This window comes from Zophobas morio, unplaced genomic scaffold, assembly GCF_036711695.1.
Source record: "Zophobas morio isolate AGI-343-1 ecotype UQ-CSIRO unplaced genomic scaffold, CSIRO_AGI_Zmor_V1 ptg000647l, whole genome shotgun sequence".
NCBI classification, from domain to species: domain Eukaryota; kingdom Metazoa; phylum Arthropoda; class Insecta; order Coleoptera; family Tenebrionidae; genus Zophobas; species Zophobas morio.
The window spans coordinates 1-24,787 of NW_026972750.1; the positions used below are offsets into that span (position 1 = coordinate 1).

General features: G+C 27.8%; 3 protein-coding genes across 3 annotated transcripts; 1 reads left to right on the forward strand and 2 right to left on the reverse strand.

Annotated features, from left to right (window-relative positions):
• Positions 1–4,090: 4,090 nt before the first annotated feature.
• On the reverse strand, positions 4,091–11,319 carry LOC135121630 (actin-related protein 2/3 complex subunit 3-like). The gene is made up of 6 exons (XM_064045942.1): positions 11,251–11,319; positions 11,070–11,169; positions 10,752–10,967; positions 7,334–7,393; positions 5,263–5,351; positions 4,091–4,158 (listed from the first exon to the last, which is right to left on the reverse strand). Exons 1-6 carry the CDS (start codon positions 11,254–11,256, stop codon positions 4,108–4,110), a joined length of 522 nt encoding a protein of 173 aa, XP_063902012.1. The 5' UTR covers positions 11,257–11,319; the 3' UTR covers positions 4,091–4,107.
• Positions 11,320–18,684: 7,365 nt separating this feature from the next.
• On the forward strand, positions 18,685–19,882 carry LOC135121629 (N-alpha-acetyltransferase 40-like). Its single transcript, XM_064045941.1, has 6 exons — positions 18,685–18,829; positions 18,884–18,982; positions 19,163–19,218; positions 19,280–19,388; positions 19,511–19,632; positions 19,684–19,882. The coding sequence occupies exons 1-6, from the start codon at positions 18,750–18,752 to the stop codon at positions 19,797–19,799; spliced, it is 582 nt and encodes a 193-aa protein (XP_063902011.1). The 5' UTR covers positions 18,685–18,749; the 3' UTR covers positions 19,800–19,882.
• On the reverse strand, positions 19,835–21,691 carry LOC135121628 (uncharacterized). The gene is made up of 9 exons (XM_064045940.1): positions 21,619–21,691; positions 21,475–21,549; positions 21,270–21,377; positions 21,079–21,184; positions 20,946–21,026; positions 20,662–20,824; positions 20,493–20,601; positions 20,348–20,443; positions 19,835–20,298 (listed from the first exon to the last, which is right to left on the reverse strand). Exons 1-9 carry the CDS (start codon positions 21,643–21,645, stop codon positions 19,837–19,839), a joined length of 1,227 nt encoding a protein of 408 aa, XP_063902010.1. The 5' UTR covers positions 21,646–21,691; the 3' UTR covers positions 19,835–19,836.
• Positions 21,692–24,787: the final 3,096 nt, after the last annotated feature.

The following is a 24,787-nucleotide window of genomic DNA, read 5'->3' on the forward strand; positions in this document are numbered from 1 at the left end:
ATTCAAAAGGGATACGAGCATTGAAGTTAACTTTGCCCTCTCAAATCTTTATTTAACCAAAAAAAATTAAAAAAAAACTCTTGGAAAACCGCAAAAGACGTAAATAACTCAGTAGTTTTAGAAAATAAAGTAAAATTTAAATTCCCGAGATCCTAATTATAAAAAAAAAGTAAAGGTATAGCTATCAATTATTAAAAAGGTACATGATATACTGCTCCGCCTCCACTATTTCTTCGAACCAAGTGTACACCTTCCTCAGCTAATAGGCAAATCTCGCACTCTAGCCAAGGGTTCTATGGATAAATCATAAATAGATATTAAATAGAAATAAAATATTAATAATTATAATAAATCATATTATTAAGATTTTTAATACTCTAACGAAGCCACCTGATTTCTCCCTAAAACAACAGAAGGTTTATTTCGCCACAAATAGAGAATAGAGTAGTTACTAAAGTCTTCATTTTTAAAAATCCTATAAAATAAGGAAAATAAAGAACAGATAATAGTTATTTTAAAAAGAAATAAAAAAATAAATGTCACCAGTCTTCTAGTGCGAGATTATAAAAGGGATCAATACAAGTAGACACGTATATTTTATAACGTTCGCCTTTAGATAATTGATGTTCTTTTCTCGCAAAAAAAAGGTTTGAAAAATTAACCTTTATTTAAAAAATATATATATAATTCTTATTAAAAAAAAAAACATTCAACTGTAGATTTACATATTCTACGTCCCACTGTTTCTGCAAAAAACCTGCAACTCTTAGCACTGACCTCAGATAGAACATCACCCACTTTCTTATGGGCTACTGTTTTATTTATTTTTTTTTTTAAACTATCATGCTTTTTATTATCACGAGAAAAGAAAATAGTTTAAGTAATTTTTTATATATAGTATTTTTTGTTTTACTATTATATTGTTGTCTTTAATAGTGGTTATTATGAAGGCGTAATTGTTAAACTGCTAACTATTTTTTTTTTATTGATAATAAAATTAAATTTGAAGCTTTAAAACTCATTTTTCACTTTTACCTTTCTCTAGCTGATATTTTATTCTCAGCTTACCTATGTATCTTAATATGATGACAATATTTCGCCCGTTGTATAACTCAACATCTATAAAAGCTTAACGCAAAAGTTGACACATTCTATCTTAAGTAATTGTTTTGAACGGGGGAATAATTGTAAACAATTGAGAACTTTTTTTAAAACCAGTTAAACATATTAACCGGTCAAGAAACCTACTTATAAGCTTTCTGGCTAGTGATGATACACCAAACAGAAAAGGCCTAAGCATCTTTAAAATCATCTAAACATTGGATCTTTTACTGTGCATTCCATATACTTACTTATCTATTAGATTTTCATAAATTTAGTGTTTTTTAAAAGAAAGATAAATTATATTGATAAAAATATAGTAAGGATCCTTTTTTCCAAGGCGGTAGCCCGTTAACGAAGCAAAAGAACTTTAGATCTACAAAAGCTAGAAATTAGTAGAATTTTACAGTGGGACATAAAGCTTACCACACAAAGCCTCTTATAATTAACTTTTATATACTTTGTTAAAGTACATAACCTTATTAAACAAGATAAAAAACCCATTTCGGTTACTGAATTATGAGAAATTAGGACGACAAAGTTATTCAGTTGGTGTGGAAAAGAAAAATGGGTGTGCCTAATTTTAACTACTTAACTGAGTTACATTTTCTAACAAGAAAACTTCACTTATACTATTCCAAACTAGAAGGCTACAATACAATTTATTTTAATAACTGTAACTCTCTTGAAGGCAATAAGGAGAATTAAAACAATAAAGCTTTTTTTTCACCTTAGTTAGTGCACTTTTTAAAATACCCTTCATAAATATTTAAATTTTTGTCATATACGGAATGGAACGCGTCTATTCCAAATATATAAGAAATTAACGACAGCAAAACTGTTATAGTTAGTATGAACGATAGAAAGTAGTGACATAAAGCATCGCTAAAAAAAAAATTAAAAAATACAAAAATTAGCTTCTAGATACTTTCAAATATCACTTATCATTTATCAATATGTTTGCCTCGATTAAAGGAAAAATAAAAACATAAGCGAATCTTTCTTTTTGCCTTACTTATAAATGTGAATACCCAATACCCAGTTCTCAACTTGAACTTAACAATGACAAAGAAATTAACACTAACATTACAAACGTCCTCGTGGTATTCTTTCCCTTTAAAATTGTTAATCATAACTTTTAAATTATAATAAAAAAATCAACAAAACATTGAAATCGCGAGTGGTAAGTTTGAACCACAAATAAAAAGTTCTTACAATATTGTCTTATTACAATACAAACAAGCGCTGGATACAAAGCAATAAAATCCTGCTTTTGGTATGCCTTGTCGTAGCATTACTTTGCATACTGTGTTAGTAATAGATCACTATATCTAGGAAGAAAAAAGATTTTTATATAATTAAAAGCGATTTCTCTAGTTAAGGAGAATCTGAGAAAAAATGATAAATTTTTTAAAAAAAAAAACCAATTTTTTTATTTAAAAATTTTCTTGCTTAAATGTATAATATATATATATATGCGTGTATATTTATTGCATTATAAGTATACGGATATAATAAAAAAATCAATTCTTTAGTTAAAAACTTGCTGTAAAGTAGTTATTTCATTCAACTTTGCAATGACGCACCTATCTAGGATTTTATATAAAAAAAACTGCCTTTCTTAAATCGAAACATGTATTTTACATATTATGTGTACACTGGAAGTAAATTTTAATTTATTTAGCTGAGAACTTGCTATAAGTAGATATTTTACTCATTTTTCAGGTACGCATTACGTTCCAATAAATTTATATTTTTTTCCCGATAATATATAAATATATCTCACTGTACAAACTAAATTTTTTTTGCATTATTAATATACGGGAAGTTATAAACCTTGGCAACCGCTATAAAGTCAATTTTACTTTCCGCAAAACGTTGAGTTTATTGAAACTCCCAAATGCTGGTTGATAAAAAAAAAACCCAAAAATGTGTTACAAATAAAGTTAAAAAATGCTTAATTTAGCGACAAATTACAAAGACTAAAAACTTATTTAAAAGGCGTTATATAAATTAATAATTGATCTACTTTTTCTCTTGAAAATTTTTTATGTTAACTATGTGCGTTTACTGTTAAGAGTTCTACTGAGAAGTCACCGATTAATGCGCACTTCGTTAAAAGTTTAAATTAAAGATTGCGTGTACTCAACGCGCAAGAACCAATTATACTTGTTATAAACATGTTAATAATATGCGCATGTGAGCAGAGTATAAAAAAACCTTAAAAAGACGTACTCACTCGAGAGATTTTATCTGTCGGGTGCAGTGCGAAGTAATTCAGTAAAATAGTTCTACTCCTACCTTCCTTACATTATTAATTAAGGCGCTATAGTGAAATCGTAAAAGCTAAGCGAAGTGGAGGTTTAGAATAACAATGTGAAAAAAAGAGTTGTGTAATATACACAATTTTCGACTCTAATTTTTTTAATGAAAGTCTAACATTAAGGTCATTGTTGCGATAAGTTTATAACTTTTAGCTAGACTGTCAAATTTCGTATAGAATATTTCCCTGTAAAACTAATTTTGCTTTAGTTTTAATAAATTTTACAATTTTCTAAAACTCCAATCTTTTATAATAACAACATTCATAAAGTCACTCTTAAACGTACAGAAAATTTTTAAAGATGTTAATAAAACTTTAAGTTTCTTTTAGTTAAATTTATCATTATATAATAGAATTTTTAATGATCAAAAATTTATATATATATAAACGTATAAAAAAAATTATTATAACTGATAATTAACACTGTATTTAATAAAAATAATTTAACTTAGTAAATTTTTTTTCTAACTTCTGAACAAATATAAATTTTACTAAATTTTTTTGATAATAATTGAAATTATAATAATTTCGTTTGTAATAAAAAACCCTAAAAAGCGTTTGACTAAATCTTTAATAAAATTTTTTATATAATATTAATGAATACTAAATAACTTTTTTTATACGACTATAACATTTCGAAATAATTAGAAACTTAAATAAAAGTAAATTTATTAGAAATAAATTCAATCAATGCTGGTGTTCATAAACTTTCTTTTAGCCAAACACATCCACCACTAATAAAAATAAATAATATATTAATAAAATATTAAAAAATAAACTAATAAACATTAATTTAATAATAATTTTTATAAAAAAGTAAAATAACATTTACGAATAATAAATTCAATATTTTATTTATAATTAATAATACAATTAAAAAATTGTTTTTTTAAAAATTAAAATTTATAAACAAAATTACTTTTTGTCAACTAAAATATATTTTTTAATATTAATAAAAATAATGAGAACTGCATATAAAAACTTTAGTTATAATAAATTAAATATTTATTTATTTCAGAATTAATAATTTATATAGAAAACTTTTTTAAATGCAAAAATTTTAAATTTTATAAAAAGAGTAATAAAAAGTTAGAAATTATAAAATTTGATAAATAATTACAAATGAAATTATATTTTTTAGATTAAAAATTATTTTTACTACAAATTTAAAAAAAGTAGAGAACATTAAAAATTTGTCAAGCAAAATTATAAATGTTGAAAATTATGATCATCCAATAATTCTATATAAATAAATTTGAAAATTTTACATATAAAGTATATTTTAATTCTTTGATAAATTCAAACTGTTTAAACAAAAATAATTATGATAAAATTAATTAATAAGTTGACATGGATTTACTCTAACTAATTGCGTCATTAAAAATATAAAAAATTAATATTTTTACAAATTGATTTTATTATAAAGAAAAAACAATACTTAAATTTACTTATAATTACTAAAAATTATTTCTAAAAAAACTTTTGTTTGCATATTTACTATTTATTACTATATTTATTACATTCAAAATTTTAATACACTCTTAAATTTATTTTTTACAGTAAGATAACTCTAAAATTTTATTAAATTAATTAAAATCTTATGCCGGGATTTTTTTTATGGCCAGCAGCCAACAAATCGCTTTTCTGAATTTTCTAAGTTTTATAATTTTATAATAAATATAAATTGTAAATCAAATTTTTGAATTATTTTCTAATTGCGAAGTTTGCAACAGAAATCTATAGTTCTTACTGTTTTATATTTTTTAAAAATTAATTTTTTTAATTTTTTATAAGTATTAGAATTAGAAAAGAATTTTATAATTCGTATAGTAATTTACCTTATCCGGCTTGTCATCTTTAAAGACAATTGGAACAAATCGCTCAACAACTTCACTTCGAATTTGCTGAAAAAATTGTCGTAGAGTTTCTGTAAAATTTATATTTTTAAGAAAAAAATTATCAAACTTTTTAGTTAAATAATAAAAAAATATTTTAATTAATAAAAATTATAAAAGTAATGCCTAAAGTTTCTGTGGATTATAATAAAAACTTCTGTAAAAATTACTACACGAGCTAATTATTAATTTATTTATAAGAAATTAATAAATAATGCTTCGAAGTTTTTGTGAAATAAAAAAAGTACAAAAAAATTCTGAAAATAATATTTTCAAAAAGTAGGATATTAATTATTTAATATAGAAGCTAAAAATAATGGCTCAATATTTCGGTAAAATTAAAAAATGAATTAAACAAAGCTTTTGTTATAAATTGTTTATAAGAAAATAATTTAAGTAATCAATAAGGAATCTATAAATAACTTCAAAGTTTTTATAAAAATAAAAAGAAGTTTTCAGTTGAGATAATTATAGACTTAATTTTAATAATTAATTAATCAAAAATTAAAAAATAACGCTTTAAAGTTTTTTAAAATAAGAAAAATATATAAACAATAAAAATAGTTGGTAATGATAATATAAAAATTAAAATTTTCTAATAAATAATCTTACTTTAAAAGAGGTTGTCTAAAAGATTCGAGAAAAATATTAAATTATAAAAATTAAAAAAAAAAATTCGAGACAATAACGTTAAATATTAATTTTAAGAGTATTAAAAAACATAAAAGAATAAATCTTCTGTTAAAAAAAATGATTAATTAGACGTAAAAAGTTAATAAATAAAATTTAGAATTTAGTTTTTAGAGGAATAAAAGAAATTAAAAAAAAATTAATTAAAGTTGTAAACAAAACTCTTTCATGCATTAAATTAAAAAGGTCGAAAAAATTCTAAAAGAAAATATTAGAAAAATGAAATTATTTACTAAAAAGTACAAAAATAACATAAAAAATAAATGAAAAAGTTTAACAAAATTTAAATTATTATAAAAAAAACAGTAAAATAAATTTTAGTTATAAAATGGACTAAATAAAGTAATTTATATTTTATTATAAGAAGGTTCTGGAAGCAAAAAGATCAATAAAAATAACTTGACGAGAAATTTTAACTTTTTAGTAAACTAATCTATAAATAAACTTTTAATACAATTTATCGTGTAAAAAGATTTAAAAAGTAGATAAATGGCATATAAAGTAGACAAAATTTAATAATTTTTTATTAAAAAACCAGTAGAATAAATGGAAGAGAAAAAACATTAACATTAAAAGTTAATTATAGAATAAAGCTAAGTTCGAATAAAATAGAAATTAAAAGAATTAAGTACAAGTAATTAAATATTTATAAAAAAATTAAACTTATGGTATAAATTTTAGTTACAAAAACTGATATAAAAAATTTTACAAAAAATATGAATATTTTAGTAAATAAAAGTTTTAATTAATTGTGAAAATATATAAAAAATCAAAGAAAAATTAACATTCTAAGCTAATCAGAGTAATATACAAGATCTAATTATAAAAAAACCAAACAAAATTTTAGTTATAAAGAAAATAAAATATATCTTTACAAGCTTTTAAACTTTCCAGTAAAAAAAAATTTTATATTTTAACAATAGCACAAGAAATTGACCAAAATGTCAATATATAAAATAAGATAAAAAATTGAAATTTAAATAATAAAAATAAACTTGAAAAAAAAAATTTAAAAAAGAATCAAACTTTAACGGAAAAAAATATATTTAATTTATTTTTCTTAAATTTTTTATTAATAACATTTTTTTGCAAGACTTGATGCCTTTTTCTAAGATATTACTTTATAAGTATTGCGTTTTTTCACTATAATCTACATTATTTTAAATTTTATTTCTATATGTATTCACTTCTTAGTTAAATTTTATTTTTAATTTTAATAAAATATTGAAATAAAAACAAAAAAAATAATAATTGAAAATAATATAATCTAATAATTATAAATTCATAAAATATATAAATAGTATTGTATAAGCAAAAATAATACCGGCTTCGCTATGGTTCTTTGGAGAAGAATAAAGAGAGTTCAAAGGAAATGAAGGGTCCCCTTAAAAAAAAATTAAATTTATAATATTAAAAATAGAGTTCCATTTATAAATTTTATAAAATATGAACATTTGCCGAATTTTCTTTTAATATTTAGTATAATGAAATTACATAATTAATTCTTAAGAATAACATAAAATTATATAATTCGCAAACCTGCATGAATTAATTAAAATTTAATAAATCTTAGAATTTTATTGTTCTATAATTTTTAATTTTTTTTATGTAAATATTTTTTAAATACAATATATTTCAAAAAAATTTCTTATTTAGAACAAATAAATTACTTTTAACAACTTATTAATTTATTTGCGTTTAAAAATATTAAAAAATTAAAAAAAGTTTCTTTTAATGTAGAAAATTGCATAAATTAATTTGATAACAAAAACTCATATGAATTAGCAGACATTTCTTAATAAAAAAAATTAGAGTAAAATCTAATTAGCAAATTTATAAGTTTTATCAAAAATTTAAATTATATTATTGTAAAATTATAATTAATGTTTAAAGTATCTTTATAAAATCTTAAAGTATAATAAAATCCACATAAAATGTTTTTATCAAAAAAAATAATTACATTTAACCATTAATTAAAATTTGTTTTGAGTTAAAAATATTATAAAAAATTTAATTTAATAACGTCAGAAAAATTATTATATAATTTCATATAATTTTTTAGAGAATTTAAAATTTTTAGCGTTACAAAACTTTTAGTTAAAAAAATATCAATTATAAAAAAATACATAAAAGTTCATTATACAATATTACTATATAAATTTATTTAAAGAAAATTTATATAACAGTACAAATTACCACTTTATCACATAAATTCAATCTAATTTCAAAAAGTTAAAAGTTTTAAAAATAAACTCAACGCCAATCCTTAAAACAAATGCAGATTACAACTATAAGTTTGAGTGAAAATAATTTTAAATTAAATTCAAGATTATATTTTATAAAACTTTTACTACAAAAAAATTTAATAAGAATTTCCATACATTATTACAGAATAAGTAAATTAAAAAAATAATAACTGATTTTAATATTATAATATTAATCAAAACTTTTGAAATATATAAGATCTATCTAAAATAATTTCTTTAAAAAATTTTTTTTATTTTTCAAAAATAAAACTCGCACTATTTAAAATATTTCGCTTCATTAACAAAAATAAAATTATAAAAAAATGATAATCTTTTATAATTAAAAAAAATAAATATAAAAATAAAATAAATTTAAAATATGAAAAAGAAAATTAAAAGTTTTATTAAGTTAAAAAAATGACTAAATATAATTTCAAATCTCTAAGCAACTTTTTATAAAAAAATAAACTGAAAAAATTTATAAATTATATTGATTATTAATTATAAAAATTACTATTTGAGTTTAAATATATAATAAAAATTTAACTTGGCTTAATATAATGTAATTATATTTAAATAAAATGATTAAAGCAGAATTAAAGAAAATATGTTAAATTTTTTTATTATTAAAATTTTAATAATAAACTTCCTTTTTTTCTATAAATTATTATTAAAACAAAAATTATAAAATTTAATTTTTAACAGAATGACTTAAATATAATTTAAACATAACAAAGTTCATAAAAAAAATTAAATATTAATGATTATAAAAATACTTTTATTACTTTATTAAATTATATATTTTGTTAATAAAATAAATATAATAAAACTATTTTATGCTAAAAAAAAATTTATAATACGAAAATTATATAAAATTAATTAACAAAATTACTAAAAACTCACAAAAACACCAAAACATTTTTAATTATAATAAATGAAAAATTAAACTTTTATTGCTTTTAATTAATATTATAACTCATAAACTTTTTTTAATGTAATTTAATTATTGAAAAAGTTTAAAAAAAAAAGTATTAAAAAAAGCAATTATAAATAATATTATATTATCATTATTATTCATAAAAATTATATTTAATTTCTACTGTTTATTTAGAAATTATATGTAAAATTTTTTTTAAAGTGCTTTATAGATTTTTTAAATTACTAATAAAAATTGAATTATTTAAAAAAATTTTAGTAAAATTTTTTATTAAACAAAACTTAAAAAAAAAAAATGTAACTTCACTCTTTTATCAATTATCAAAGAAAATTTTAAATTAAACTAATTAAAAAAAATTTAATTCACTCCGCATATAGCATTATTAATTTTCTGTAAACTATAAGACCAAATTTTTTATCATATACCAAAAAATTAAAAAAAAATTGTTAAAAAAATATATTTATAATATTCCTTTGGAGAATCAAAAAATGTAAAGAATAATAAAAAACTTTAAAATATAACTACTATATAAAAATATTAAAGCAAAAATATAACATAATTTTTTCTGAAAAGTCCTTTAAAAAAATTACAATTTCTTTATTATTAAAAACTTTGCAACAAACTTTTGATAGAGGTATTAACGTAAAATTTTAATTAAATAAATTAAACTTAATTATTTTGCAAATCAAATTTTTATTAAATAATAACTTTACTATTTTTAAAGAAATTTGTATAATTTAATAGAAAATTACGAATTCTTAATGGTTGCATGCAGAATTCTAAATAAATTAAAAAAATATATATTTCTTTTAAATACTAACAACTACTGCAAACACAATTAGTTCATAATAAATAGAGACACTTTAAAAAATACAATACTTTTTATAAAATTTAGTAAAGTACTATTTATAAAAAATTATTTTGTAATCAAATTGTAACTCAAAAGGTTAATCAAAAGTATTTATAATATAACTAACGAAGAACGTAATCCGTAAGAAAAAATTAATTTTTTATTATATAAAATGGCAAATACATAAATTTGGTTATTTCTATTATTGCACTTGACCCTACAGTAGTCGTGGGGGGCCTCACAGACCTGAAAATTATTTTGTCTTCTAAATTTTCAAATTATATATAAGTTAAAGTTTAGTATGACCTGTATCCTAATATCTCCATAAACAACAAGTGTCCAAAAATTAACTGTATTTTTTATTAATATAAAAGTAAAAAATTAAAAACTCAAGGGGCCTGAGAGACCTACTGCGACTACTAATGTCTAATAAGAGGTGCGACTACTGTAGGGTTAGAAAGAAAATAAATAGAAATAAAAATATGCTCCAAGCTCCATTCTTTAAAATAAAAATAAAATAAAAAAGAGCAGCGAATAATAAAGAAATTCCTACAACAGTAGTTGTAAAAGTCAACAGAAAAAAATAAATTTGTTTATAATCCTCACAAGAAAAATTCAGTAATTATAAAATATTTTCAAGAGGTTAATAAAAGAAAAACTGTATTAATTTTTCCGTAAACCTCAACTTTATTTTAAAAAAAAAAGAAACCTGGAATGGAGAAATTAGTAAGTGCTAGTGAGTTTAGTTGTTTCTTAGCTTCGTTAGCGGTGTTGCACTTCATGGTGGCAGCTAAACATGCTTGAATAAACAACGTTACATAAATCAAAACACGATCGGCAGGAGTTTTGATTTCGAATTGCTTGAAAAACACATTCGCCCGGTAATATTTAAATGCCTCGTCAATAACATCCTCAGTACTCGAGTCTATGAATTTTTTTTAAAAAAAGATATTGTATAGCCTATTAACTTTCGTAAGCCCATAGTGATAATAGTAGAAAAAAAATTCAAAATCTATTGTATTTTAACCTGCTTTAGGGGCTGGCCCTTTATAGGTAGTTCGCAAAGGTAACAATGAGAGGTTACTTAGCAATTGATAAGAAGTAGCATCAAAAGATGATTGATAAGCCTTTTAATATATAATAAAGAATTAACCTTTATCTTATAAATAAACTGTTTAATTGTAAGAAAAATAAAAATAAATATATACAGGCATTTGTGCGGAACTATATTAATGTAAAGCACAAGAGGTTAGAAGAGAGCGGTTTAAAAAAAAAAAGCTCGATGGAAGAGGGCAGTGCAACTTTAATTGTTACTTATTTAAGAAGATTACCGATTGTTTTTATTCGTTCTTTTACCACTTTATTGATAGGTAGATAGTAGTAATTCAACATCCTTCTTTAATTATAATTTATTCATTAACATTATCAGTTTATAGCACTTTCCTTTACTTCATTGTAAACTCTCAATTGCAAGCCAAACAAAATCAATGTTCTGTTCTTAGATAACTAATACTGATGCCTTAGCTCTTTTATCTAACCATAAAAGTTTTTAATCATTTTTAATATTTCAAACCTAAAAAACACCTCTAGGTCTTCTTTAAGTTTATTTAGCATCATAAAACTTTACAGGTAATGAAAAATTAAATTAATATCAGAAAAAAAGATATAGAATTTATAGAAAGAATTAATTTCCCAATTTTTTGATCTATTCAAGTTAAAGTTAAATCTTCTTTTCTTATCTCTTCCAAAAAAAAATTATACTAACAATCCAAATTTCAGAACAATAGTTCTGAGTGCTTTTAAACAAAACCTATAACACCTTCATTAATTGTTAATATGTGTGTTGTATTTCACTTTAACATGTCTGGAAGGTGCATAAAAAAAGCTTTGCCGTTCCAGACGGTTCGAAGTATTATGAGTGGTGTTCGTCGTTTTCAAAAAACCACTAGGGGAAAGGATGGATAATAGAACAACAATTTACATTTTTTTCAATCTGATATAATTCAAAATTTATTTTATTCTTTGGAGATCTTGCCCAATCTGGTGTCTAAGAGAAAGCTGTGTTCGAAACCGTTTGTTAAATATACCTCGGGGCATCCTAACCCTTGCAAGATAGTACACGAGGATTGCTCCTTCTAATGCATTAATAATGCCCACAAATGTTATTACTCCTTGTTCTCCAGAGGGCACCTGTGCAATCACTTGTTTTTTACCTTTTATGGTTACAACTTTTACCGGTCTCATAACTGTCGTTACCGAACAGGTCTAATCGTATATTTGTCATTTAAAAAAAAAATTTTTTTTAGAAAGTGCTTCACCCTTTGCTTATTTAAAGCAGTACTTCTCTCATGAGGCCTGTATTTATGGTTTGGTAGTAATAAATCATTATGGGGAGGCATGATTCCTTTCCTCCACTCGACAATAAAATTTTTCCTAGAAAAAATTGCGAAAAAAAAACAAGAAAATATCCTATTAGCCATTTCATTACATTCCAATTAGAAGGATACTTGCGTACGGGTAAAGCCTTTGCAAATTCATATACTAGCAGTTATAATTTGATTGAGCTCTTTAATAATCCGCGAGCTCGACATCCTCATGTCTCGATAATACTTGCTTAACCGCATATTTGTTTCGGATATATTCTTGTTTCGGTTTCTTTCACTTCTGCACCAGGATCTGAGTCTACATATCTGTCATTCTGATTAAGCTTGATAATATAAACAGTTTACTTTGCAAATTATTGCGATTAATCTCACAATTTCTAGCCCCTTCACTAGTACTGTATTCTTTACTCAAGCATTCTTTTATTGCTTATTTCATTATTTGGGTTTTACTCCAAACTATCTAAAGAATAGATTTTAAATTGAATCTACCACTTAACGGTTGGTTGAAAGTACTCCGCAAGCACAAAACAAAAATAGGTGACGGTGGGTTAATGTAGGGTGAATCATTGTTTTGAGAAATACGACTGCCTACTGGCAAACATAATATAGTATTACCCATAAGCGATAGTTTAAAAAATTACATCTCTAATAATGAAGAAACTCCATAATGTGTTATAAAAATCCTTACCTTGTACTACTTGAAAACAAGAAACACACACTAAACTAACAAAGCACAAACATATGTAAGAGCCCAGTATACACTTCTTGCACCAAAAATTGTGCGGATTATTCAAACGATATTTAATAAATATTACTAGTTTAATCCACCTTCTCCCCTATATACTTTTTTTATTATTTCATTAAAATGCTGAAAAATACAAGTGTAACTACTACCAACTCAATGATACGGTAAAGGTTGTATCAACATATTACTTTACTTTTTGCTATTAATATTTAGAAATATGTAATGCGTTATACAAGCATATTATTTATACATTTTACTATAAGACAAGTAGTCAAACGTAAATAAAACTTTATTTCAGGTTGTCAATAATATTCATGTTTACTCAAAAAACCTAAAAACTAATAGTAATTCTTTTCAATATCCAAAATAGTGTTATTGGTCCTACCCACAATAGACTTTGCCTCTTTTTTTAATACTTTAATAATTAGTATATGTGAGTGTAATTGTGAAGGTGCAAAGCAAGATATTATCGATTAGTCTGTTTTTCTATCACAGCAACGCTATAAGCGCTACAGTTCGACTAGTGAACTACGTTGTCAAGGGGTAGTACTTCCACTTTAACGAAAAACTAAATACATCGTTAGAACACAATGTAAAACAGTAGAGTGAGACTAAAACAACAAAGTTCTCTATAAAATAATTAATTGTAATGAATTTTTATGCTGATAATAAAAAATTCTCTTTCCGAAAATGAATTAACTATATAGTTGCAAAAAGTGAGATATTGACTTAACAAATGATATACAGATCTCTAAGACTGAGTAAATTACTAAAGAATTAAACAACATTCTGTCGAACAGTTTTTCCCGGAATTCAAAGAAAGATATAATTTTTTTTTGCAAGGGACGAGATACCACCTTGGCAGACAAATGTATTATGTGTTAATTGTAAACGATGTAAATACATATTAATTATATTAAAGCGTAGGTCTGTTAGCACTTTAATAGTAACCAACAAGAGATTTGTTTTTTTGGACTTTTAAATTTTTTTAATATAAAACTTTATTATTATTAGAAGGGTTGCGCTCGTTCTTAACTTGTTGCTATAATTAGGGAAATAGTGGGAATTTTTTTCGAGAAAAAAGTAAGGCCAAACAGAGAATCGAACGTTATGACTATAAAATGGTATTTTTTTTTTCTATCAGAGTTGCCTTATCGTTAAAGATGTTAATATACTTACAAAAAAGTAAATGAGTTACACCTAAGGACTTCTTGGGATGTTATTTATATACAAAAAACGCATAGGTTCGGTATACCAGAAGTATCAGTTGTTCAGAATTTTTTAATAGAAAAAATTCAATTCAGTACGCCAAAAAATGTGAGTTAAAAAATTTTAAGTTGATTGGTAAAAAAAATTTTTTTTTAAATGGGGTTTGCAACAACTTTTTAAAGGAAAGCTTTTTTTGTCATTTTTTAATAACCAGATTTCTGTTGACTCTGGTGGTGCTAAGCAAGAGCCAGTAACTAAAAGCTTTAATAGAAGCATGAAATAATAATAATTATTCTAAGAGAATTTTAAAGTAATGTCATTGAATTTAAACTTGAAATTATAGTCCGAGCTTGCAGTTGAGATATTTTTCCCTTAATTGTGGGTTTCACATGTTTAAAGGTTTCGAAACCTTGTATATTACAGGCAAACAAAGTAGAAATTTTAATGTAGGTTTTTTAAAAATTCCAGAAAGTTCTGTAAAATTTATTTAATAGTTTTGGAATCACCTAACAAGCACAGTGCCCATTACAAAAAAAAAAATATAACGAACGAGTCACCATATTTATACTAAGTATACTAAGTGCCTTAATATGTTGAAACCTTACATAAAATTTACTGGTTTTGTTAGCTATAGAAATTTATATACTTCATCTGTAGATTATTACTTTGCTTAATTAAGAGAGCCTCATACTCGACATAAGTTTTTAATTTTGCCCATCTAGTGTTTCCTTTACAGTTACAAATTTGGCGAGCTTATTGTCCCTTAACTGAAATTTTTAAAGGGGTAGTGGTAATTATAAAATTACTAAATTAGAAACTACACTCACTCAGTAGTATAAAAGTTTCCCTATCACCAGAACAGGTTCAATAAGTAAAGGCCAGAAAAGTAAATGCTGCCTTATGTATACTTGGTATATCATGCTTAATTAATTTAGTTATCTAATGCCCATGAAATAAATTGAATTGCAAACAGAGTTTTTATTTTAAAAGTACACTATCTTATGTATGCTACAACCCTTTTAGGTATAAAAAGAAATTAAGTAGTAGGTACGCCTTCCTCCCTATTATAAGACGCCGCTGCTACATAAAATGTTGACGAGAAATTGATGTTAAGTCGTCTTCACAGATACTTAAAAAACAGGTTAACTGCTAATCACAATAGTTGCCAGGAGCGGCCGACAGATGAATTAAAATATTCTATTACCTACCACTTCCGACTTTTAATAACGGCGTGATAACGGCTGAAAGTGACAAAAATAAGTAAACGCCCTTTGGCGACCCTCTCGCTTTTCTGTGCATGCCTTTAACTTGGTCTGCCTCTAAAGATGAAAGTAAGACACCGCTTAAATCTTTAACCATTCGCAATAGACATACCAAAACGAGAACAGCAGGTGAAAACGTTTTTATAATCTAATAATTTCTCTGCGGTAAGCACGTGATGAGAAGTCGCGCCGATGGCGATTAACCAACACTTTCCAATTTTGCAAATTCTGCAATAGCGCTTGGCTACTTATCAAGGCGGTAAAAATAATCGCTGTTGTGCTGTTACCCAGGTTTTGAGAGCTTTCCCAGACTCATCTAACAGGTTAAACACGTAAAACTATCGTACCAGGACCAAAAGTTATCGTCGTAGCTTAGCGGTTAAAAGCATGAAGCGCATACTTAAGGTCGCGGGTTCGAACCCTACCAACGTGGTTTACTTTTTTGGTCATATGGTTGCACCATCATGAAGTCTAAAACTCATTATCGCTCCGTTAGTCTACGTTCAGTGTGGGCATAACTGCGAGGGCTGTTCTACTACGCCGACTTGAAAAGTTAGTAGAACAAAAGAATCCCTTTCATTTTTCCCAATTTGGATTTGAGGTAACTCGACGGCATAATAACTTTTGCGCTCTGATAAATGGAGAGCTCGGAACTTTAATTTTTAACAATCAACGGGGGACGTCTTTATTGACGTTAAAAAAGACTTTTTCCGCATTTCGTACGAAGGCTTCCTACATGAATTCCCGCGCATTAGGTAAACTCGTTAGCCTCACAACAAGCCCAGACCGTTTATTCAACAGCATCTTTTAAATGAGAATGAGCACTGCGAGGTCGTTATACGCTCGACTTGCAGCTGGCGTCCCGCGCTCTCTGTCATTACCCCGGCTGTTCGCTGAACATGCGAGACATTCTTGCGAACCATCACACGTCCATCGCACTTTACGCCGGTGACACTGCTGTCTACGCGTCCCGGAAATACCTACACTTAACTGGTGCCGACAACGGGAATGTTGTTAATGCAGAGGAATAAAGCAGGACAATCTCAATTCAAGATGTAATGCACTACTTCCAGCTCTAACACGTAATGTTAAAATCCATGAGGCTCCCCAGTAAGTTACTTGGGCATCATTATCGATAAGTGATTTTGGTTAAAGGCACTCTACCCCTTTTCTGTGAGCAAAAAGCGTAATTTTTCAGTTCATAAAACAGTGTTTGCATAAGTTGTGTGCGCGCCCTGTTATGGCACAATCTTGTGCTGTAACAGGGAAATATTTGACGATTGCAGTTCTGCAAACGCAACAAACAAGCATTTGCGACGGAAATGCAACTACTCCTTCTTTGAAACGTCTTGGTAGACTTCTAAATCACAGTGGGTTTAAAAATCTATAGAATAATCTTAAGCGAATACTTTGGAGGGCCTCCACGTAGCACTTATGGCGCACTATTTTATTTGTACACATCTATATTTGGATGTATAAAAAAAACGATGATATGGCTAGATTCCTTGGCTATCATCTTTTCGACCGAAGATGTGTGTTGTCGCCGGCTCAGTGGTTAGAGCATTGTCGCGCAATCTTAAAGTCGCATTTGGCTCCCGTCGGTGCCAACTCGCATTTTTCTGGTGTGGTGGCTTAGTTTACAACTTCAAACAAAATTCTAATAGTTACTGCATATCTATGCTGATTACACTATAACATTCCACCTTAAATCCCCTCTGGCCTATACTACACGAGCATTGGCCTTCTGAATCGTGCGTTATATTTATTTTAACTTACAACTCTGATTTGGTCTTAACTAGAGCTTGAAGTGTATCACGTGGACAGCGATAACATCCCTGTCCCATGGTTTGAAAACGAACTTGCGCTCGCCAGCAGGCGATTGTCTCGCTAATCGGTTATAAAGGGCAAGGACGGCGTTTAGGCCTAGCTGGAGGTCCCAGTGTAGAACTTCATTTCGCACAAACCACGACGCGTTTAGTCGCACTTATGCTATTACCGCTATATTGCCATGGCGTCATAGGCCCAAGCAACAAACGAGTATATTATCATTGGCTAAATGCAAGACACACAATCGTCGTTTGTTGAGCAGCGAAAGCTTTCTCATGCTGCATAGTAAAAGATAAAACGCGTTGATCACTGCTTTATCTGTTTCACTAAAATTTGCACGATGGAATTTTCGCGCCATCGGAGGTCAAGGGTGCCAACAGGAGAACAAGGACACGCTTTTTTGCTTACATCTTTTTTTACTTTTGTAAGCTACATTTCGGAAGTGATTTTTTTGGTAGGGTACTCTCCTATGCCATATGATTTAGTCAAATTTTTAACCATGAGTTCAAAAATGTTGATCTCGTTTATGCTTTGTTAGCCCAGAACTTGAAGCTACAAAAAAAATTAAAAAAAAAGTCTAACCAACATATTCTAAAGAGTCGAAAAAAATGTGTTACAAGCTTGTTTGAAGATGATTAAAGATTTAACTTTTATCTTTTTTAAAAAAAATCCTATGCATAAAATGCACGTGACAAGAGTTAAGTTTAAAATATTCACCAAAAAGATCAAATGTTTTTTCTCTCTAAGCACACTTACGTAATTAGTCTCTCCTTACTTATAGTATATTAGAAATTTACATACAGGAAAGTCTCCTAGGGATTGTACTTTCGAACTAAACTTATTATTAAAAATAAGAAATTTATAATACTTTTTCTTTTATTAAAAAAAAGCGCCTGACTTCTCTTGTTTGCTTCCACTTTTAGTGATACAAACTTAAAATTGTTGGGTAAACAAGGTTATCACTCTGTTTCACTATTTTTTTTAATTCTCTAAATTGTAAAACTGAAAGTATAAATAAAAAAAAGTAAAATACAAAATTGCTTAAAACTTTAAGAAAGAAACCTCCTCCGACACAACTATAATGGCCGAACAAAACCCTTTTTGTATCAAGTTAATGCACGAAAGGACCCTTGAAAAGGCATTCGCGGTATAAGAAAGAGTTAATTAATAAAGCTAGTAAAAGGAAGGGGTTGGGTTACTATCGTTCGTGTTCGCCACAGAAAGTTTAGACTTTAAATTTAAGTAGCAACGTACTTTTTTAGTTACAAACAAAATACGCTATGGCCCTAAAATACCCGTTACAGTGCAGAAATCATATGTCTTGTGTAAAGGAAGAGGACAAGACATTTACCTTGCCAGAGTAAGTAAACATTGTTCTTATTTCGTTAAAGATATACCGCTACTTCTATTAAAGCATGAAAACGGTGAACTTTGTGGGGAGAACCCTATCATCTCTTTCTCAATCAATGATAAACTTTCTTCTTAAATTAACGGAGAGGAACATGAAAAAGATGTACTATAATTTTCCGTTTTATAAAAAAAGGGTCAATGTAATCATTCCAGTTCGGTACTAAGCGGTAGAGAAGTATCGATAGAATTACCCAAAAAATTCAATCCTTTTTTTTGTTTTATATATCTATGTATATATAAGATTACCCACGAAGGTTCAAACTGACTATGATACGCACATTAGGTACACCTTTTTCAATAAGGGCTGGATAAGAGACGAAAAACTTAAAGAACTAACAAGTTAATATAGTAAGCTACAACTTGAACAAGTATTCAATTTTTTTTTTCTTAATAAAAAAAGAGCGCTACTCGTTCTACGTAATTGCATATGAGGATAACAAAACCCCTATAGGTTTTGCACAATATAGATTTGAGCTCAATGAAGAAAAAACTAAAAGCATTCTGTACTGGTAAATAGAAAAACTATTAATAACCTGAAAACTAGTGTTTGGTGCTATAAATACAAACTATAGTCGTATATAAATTAAAACAGTTATCACTTATAACTAACTCCATGATATTGTTTGAAAAGCTACGAATTACAGTTGCAGCGCCGCTATCGAGGCGTGGGTCTTGGCCGGCACATGATGGGTCTTCTCGAGCAAATTGCCCACGGCTTTTTATTAAAAGAAATCACTTTGACCTGCCAGAAGGGTAACTCACCCCTATTCTTAAGCTGTTCCAACTAACGAATATTTTTTTTAGCAAATAAACGCGCCGAACGGTTTTACAGAAAAACTCTGGGTTACAAAACAGACACACACGATCCAGGAGATCCGGGATATGTAATACTTACTAAAGCGCTTCCTCCAGCGAGGTAACTTCATACAATAAAGGTAATAAAAAAAAATGGTGATCTCACGGGCCCCTGCGACGCCATAGCCAGTGGTTGTAATCCAGCGTATAGCAGTCCGTCCTCCGCTGAAAACGACTGTACCGGCTGTCAAACCGCCAAACCCGCTGGGCACACATAAGCCTGGGCGGATACTGCTGCCAGCAGGGAACATAGTAAAAAGGCTGGCTGCCAGGCTCCTGAGTACGGTCGCGGCAGTGTAGGTCTCCTAGCCTGCTCTTATCTTTACGCTCATCCTTGGCACATTCTCCTTCCCTCCTATAATACGGGTTCCTTGGGTCGGTAACGATAATGCCTGGAAGAGGCGGAACATTAAAGCCAGGATAATCCACGGTTTGCTGCAGCGAAGCACGGGGCTCTCCAACACGTTGCACCAATTTAAAGTAGCCCGGGGGGTATCCGTGGATCAGCATTTGGGAGATAAAAGGAGGCAAGTCTGTTTCTTTCATCCCCAACCCGTTCGCAAGCTTTTTAAAACAATTAAAAATATAAAACTGGTAACACCAATGATCTGACCTCTTTCGAGATAACTCCCGGCTTCAAATGCCCGTAAAGTAAATCAGTATGCTCTGTATATCGGAGAAAACGAGGGGCTCGGGTTTGATTAAATTCCTACAACAGATAAACAAAAGAAAATACTTTTTTTTAAAAAAAAGCTAACGTTTCTGTTTTTAAAAATTTCTGCAAAATTTCTGGCCTGTTGGCACCCGACAAGCTCATGACCTTCACTACCACAATTAAAACATTTTTTAGAAAACATCCTATCAACCCTTCGATTATTATCATTAGTAAACAAGCCAAACTTTTAAGTATAGATCCGAAAAACTTACTTTTCATAATCATTAAACTTGCTGCTGTAAATATAAGGGAACAGAAAAGTAGTAAAACGAGTGTACTTAATTAAGCCATCTTCTTCGTCGCACGACTTCAGAGCACCAGTTTTATCTAATATATATGGGTTTTCCCCTTCTTCAGCCGGACTAAACTTTTCGTCTTAGTATATAATAGCTTTTTAAAATTATGTTACAGGTAAAATAAAAACTGTAACCTACCAATTATAGGTTACAGTTTTTACTAACTACATTAGCCTAAGTCAAGCAGAAACAATAAAAACCTTTCAGACTTAACTCGTTCTGACTATAAGATCTTAGGCGCCTAATTGCTTCAACGTTAGTGTCCAAAAATAACATTGGTACTACAAGAGCTTTATAATTAATTTTTTTTAAATAAACTATTTAATAAGTAACCATTTGAAGTTGCCAGAGAAAATAATTCCTTCGGACAGTCAAGTTCCTGAATTAGAACAAAAGTGGTCCTCAGAAATTCTATTGAGATGAACCCCTTTTCGTTTGCCTATAATAAGAAAAAGCGGAGTAAAAAAAAAAAAAGAATAAAAGGCTTAAGTTATGGATAGACTTTACGCTAACAGGAGACAAACCTTTAGTAAGTTTTCAAAAAAGTCATCCTCTTTGATATACTCGTCAGAAAAGTAATAAAATAATAAATAACTGAGCCTATTTACTATCCTTGAAAATCTAGTGGATAACTATCAAAAAATTAATGGCGGTACATAATTAAAGCAATCGAACTTGAACAAATTTAGCTATAATAAAATAAAAGACTAGATCAACGTCTACACGAACAGAAGAGTTTAAATCGTCCGGAATGTAAATTTCTCCGGGTTCCAGTTCGTAGTTAATCTCTTCAGCATTGGCACCCTCCATCAAAAGTAAAACGACGCCGTAAAATAATAAGAGCTGCCCGAGCGAATGTATAGGGAATTTTACCAGCCTTTGACAGCATGTAAATTCCATTGGTGGCTATAGCAGTTGCACTAATAACCCAAGCAAGTGGTAGACTAAGAGTAGTGCCAGACAATAGACTAATAAATAGGCAAAAGACCAATAAAGTACATTGTAAATTAGAAATAACAGTTATGGAAGCCTTGGAATTCTTCAATAGCCCTCTCGAATTCCCTACATCGTATATTGAAACGACTCGTACTGATCTTGAGGAACACTGAAAAAGAAGAGAACTAAAAATAAAGTTAAACTACGCAATTTTTAGTAAAAAGATAAAAGGATAGAAGAGCTATAAATGGTTTTTAAGTTTAGATTTCATTCCTGCAACCACCAATGGAAATAGATGATTTACGATATTTGGAAAAAGCTAGCAGGTTTGCTTTGTAATTAGCAAATTTATATGAAACTAGTATAAATATTACAAGCCAAATTTTATGTCTAACATCAACAGTAAGACATTGTGATGAAGAATATATTAGATAGAGCATGGATAGAGAACTAAAGCTACCAAAAGGTAACTGGCTATTACAAACTACTCCCGACGTCAAAGCTTTACTGCAACTTAAATTTCACAAATTTACATGGTTTTCATAAATATTCCCACCTTTTTAAGATGTAAGTGCCTATCATATTAGCCCATTGTTATTAAGATTAAAAGAGTTAAAGATAAAGAAAGCATCCGAAGCATCCCCTTTCGACAACAGTTAGCTTGTGATTTCTTTTATTCAAGTCAACAATTTCTACTCTTATTTCAAGAGGTAATAATTCTGCCTAACACTGCTTTTTTTAATCGGCATGGCAGAGTTATTTTAAATAGCGAACTGAAGATAGCACTATTAGCAGTTGTTGGCGAACGATTATTTTTTTCGTATTTTTTTGCTTAAGTCATACACATATCTTATAACTTTGAAAAATATATGTAAAGAGAAAACGTTTATTGATATCTATTCGAATGAAGGCACCCAACGTTGCCTCAAAGTTAGAGTAGACGAGAGCAAATGGTTTTAAAAGATAAATACAGAGGGGTTACTTAAATACAGAAACACAATACTACACTATAACGCAAAACACTTACTCGAAACACAAAATCTCTACTATAAAAATATGGCCTGCAGAATAAATTAATTAAGTTAAGAATCGCTATTAATGAAAGACAGCGCTTATATTATTAATTACAAATGAAATATTAATTTAAGGTTACCTTAAATGGAATTAAATATAATTATACTAAAAAAATTTTGGTGGTTAAATGTACATGAATGGAAATTTTTGTAGGCGATAATAGAGTACGAGACCAATTAATTAAATATTCTTGAGATATTTTCTCATTTTATTTTACATGTATTTTTTTCAGACATATAAATTTTTATACATTAATTCTTACAAGTTATATATATACATAATTTATTCTACACATCTATATTTTGCCTCTTTTGAAGTATACAAATTATTAGATATTTAACCGAAGACAAATAAAAAAATGCCCGGCTTATGATATTAACAAAGCCGAGAAAATTATAGTTTCTCTGTACGTTGTTTATAACAAACATGTAACTTTTTACTAAGAAGCATGTTATTGGTGTACAACAATTATTTGCACTTTAAACGTTCTTGCTTGCTCCTCTCAGCATATCAAGAAGCTTTAATTCCCTCAGGATAAGCTATTAAGAGTGTTATTAATGGTTTGCTGTGGCAAAACTGCACAAAGAACTTGAACTTAAACTTAAATCAGAACGAGCATTAAATTTATAGTGTCTTAAGTGATAAATAATTATAGGAAAATAAATCATATGAAGACCTTCTAGCCTAGGCGTCAGCTTTCTCACATCCTTCTATACCCTCAAATAGTGTGTGTTCTATATTATAGGAAGTAGTGAAAACATTTTAATGTAAATGGCATGTGTTCTTTAGATAAATGAATAGATATACTGGTTATATAAAACTTAGCTCCAGTACCCTATTTGTTATCCCCTTCAATCATTGATTATATGCACGTGCCCATCTTTTCTTTTTTACTTGGCTTTTATAGATAAACCTTTCCCCACACCCGAAAGAAAGGTTAAGTTCAGTCATCATCCTTTATGGTTTGTTTGTCCTAGAGATAATGATGTTATGTATATTCAAGTATCAATTTATACAATATTCCATTGACTACATTAAGCACCTTTCTGGAAGTAAGGTAACCTTTTTGGTACTTGGTCATTAAAATTTAATTGAATATATATGTCACCAAATTAAACCAAAACAGCTAAGTATTAAATTGTAGTGGACATTACAGGTATAAAGCATTATAGAATAATAATATTTGTCACAATTTCTGCTGTTGATTAAGAATACTTATTACGAATTTAAAGCCAAAAATATAATATTTGCCTTCACTTATTGGCTGGTTGTGTTGTTCCCCAATATTTTTGTTCTTTATAGTTTAGGTCTCTTTAAGTTTATTTTACGCATTCTGTGCTTAAGGCCATTGTTAAAATAATATTTGCCGACTTGAACAAAGATCTTTACTTATATACCGTTCATAGAAAGTACAAACCGTAATTTTTGCATAATATAATAATTTAAAGATTATGTACAACGTAAGCTAATACCCTAGAGCTTGCCCTCTCTTCTATTTAAAGCGAATGTCAACTTTTGAGATAGGGCCTCCCGCATAATGTAATAAGTCTATTAAAATTTATTTGAAGGTTAGCCTATAATTTACATTTTAAGAGCATTAGGAGCCTCTCGTCCTTCTGAATTTTTTAGAAAGAGTCAAGACTCCGAAGTATAGACACTAGTCTCGACCCCTTAAATGAGGATTACTATTTAAGTTCCGAGATCTCTTATAAGACTGAGGTTTGCAAATAATTTAATATACGCTTTAAAATTCGATTAAATGGCTTTAAAACCAGAAGTTATACGTTATAACAGGAGCTATAATGTGGTCAAATGGCATAACAATTTTTTTTTACTATTAAGCTATGCGATCGGCTAAAAGAATAAGGCATCCTTTTGTGTAAAAAGCAAACCTTAGTTGCGCAACAAGCGGACGCTTGTATGTGGTTTGTGTAGCCGGTAAGTAATAACCTATGCGTTTGCTACCTGCGCTTACGACTCGCCGTCGATAACCTCCTCGCTGTAATTGAAACAATATAAGCTACTTACCTCG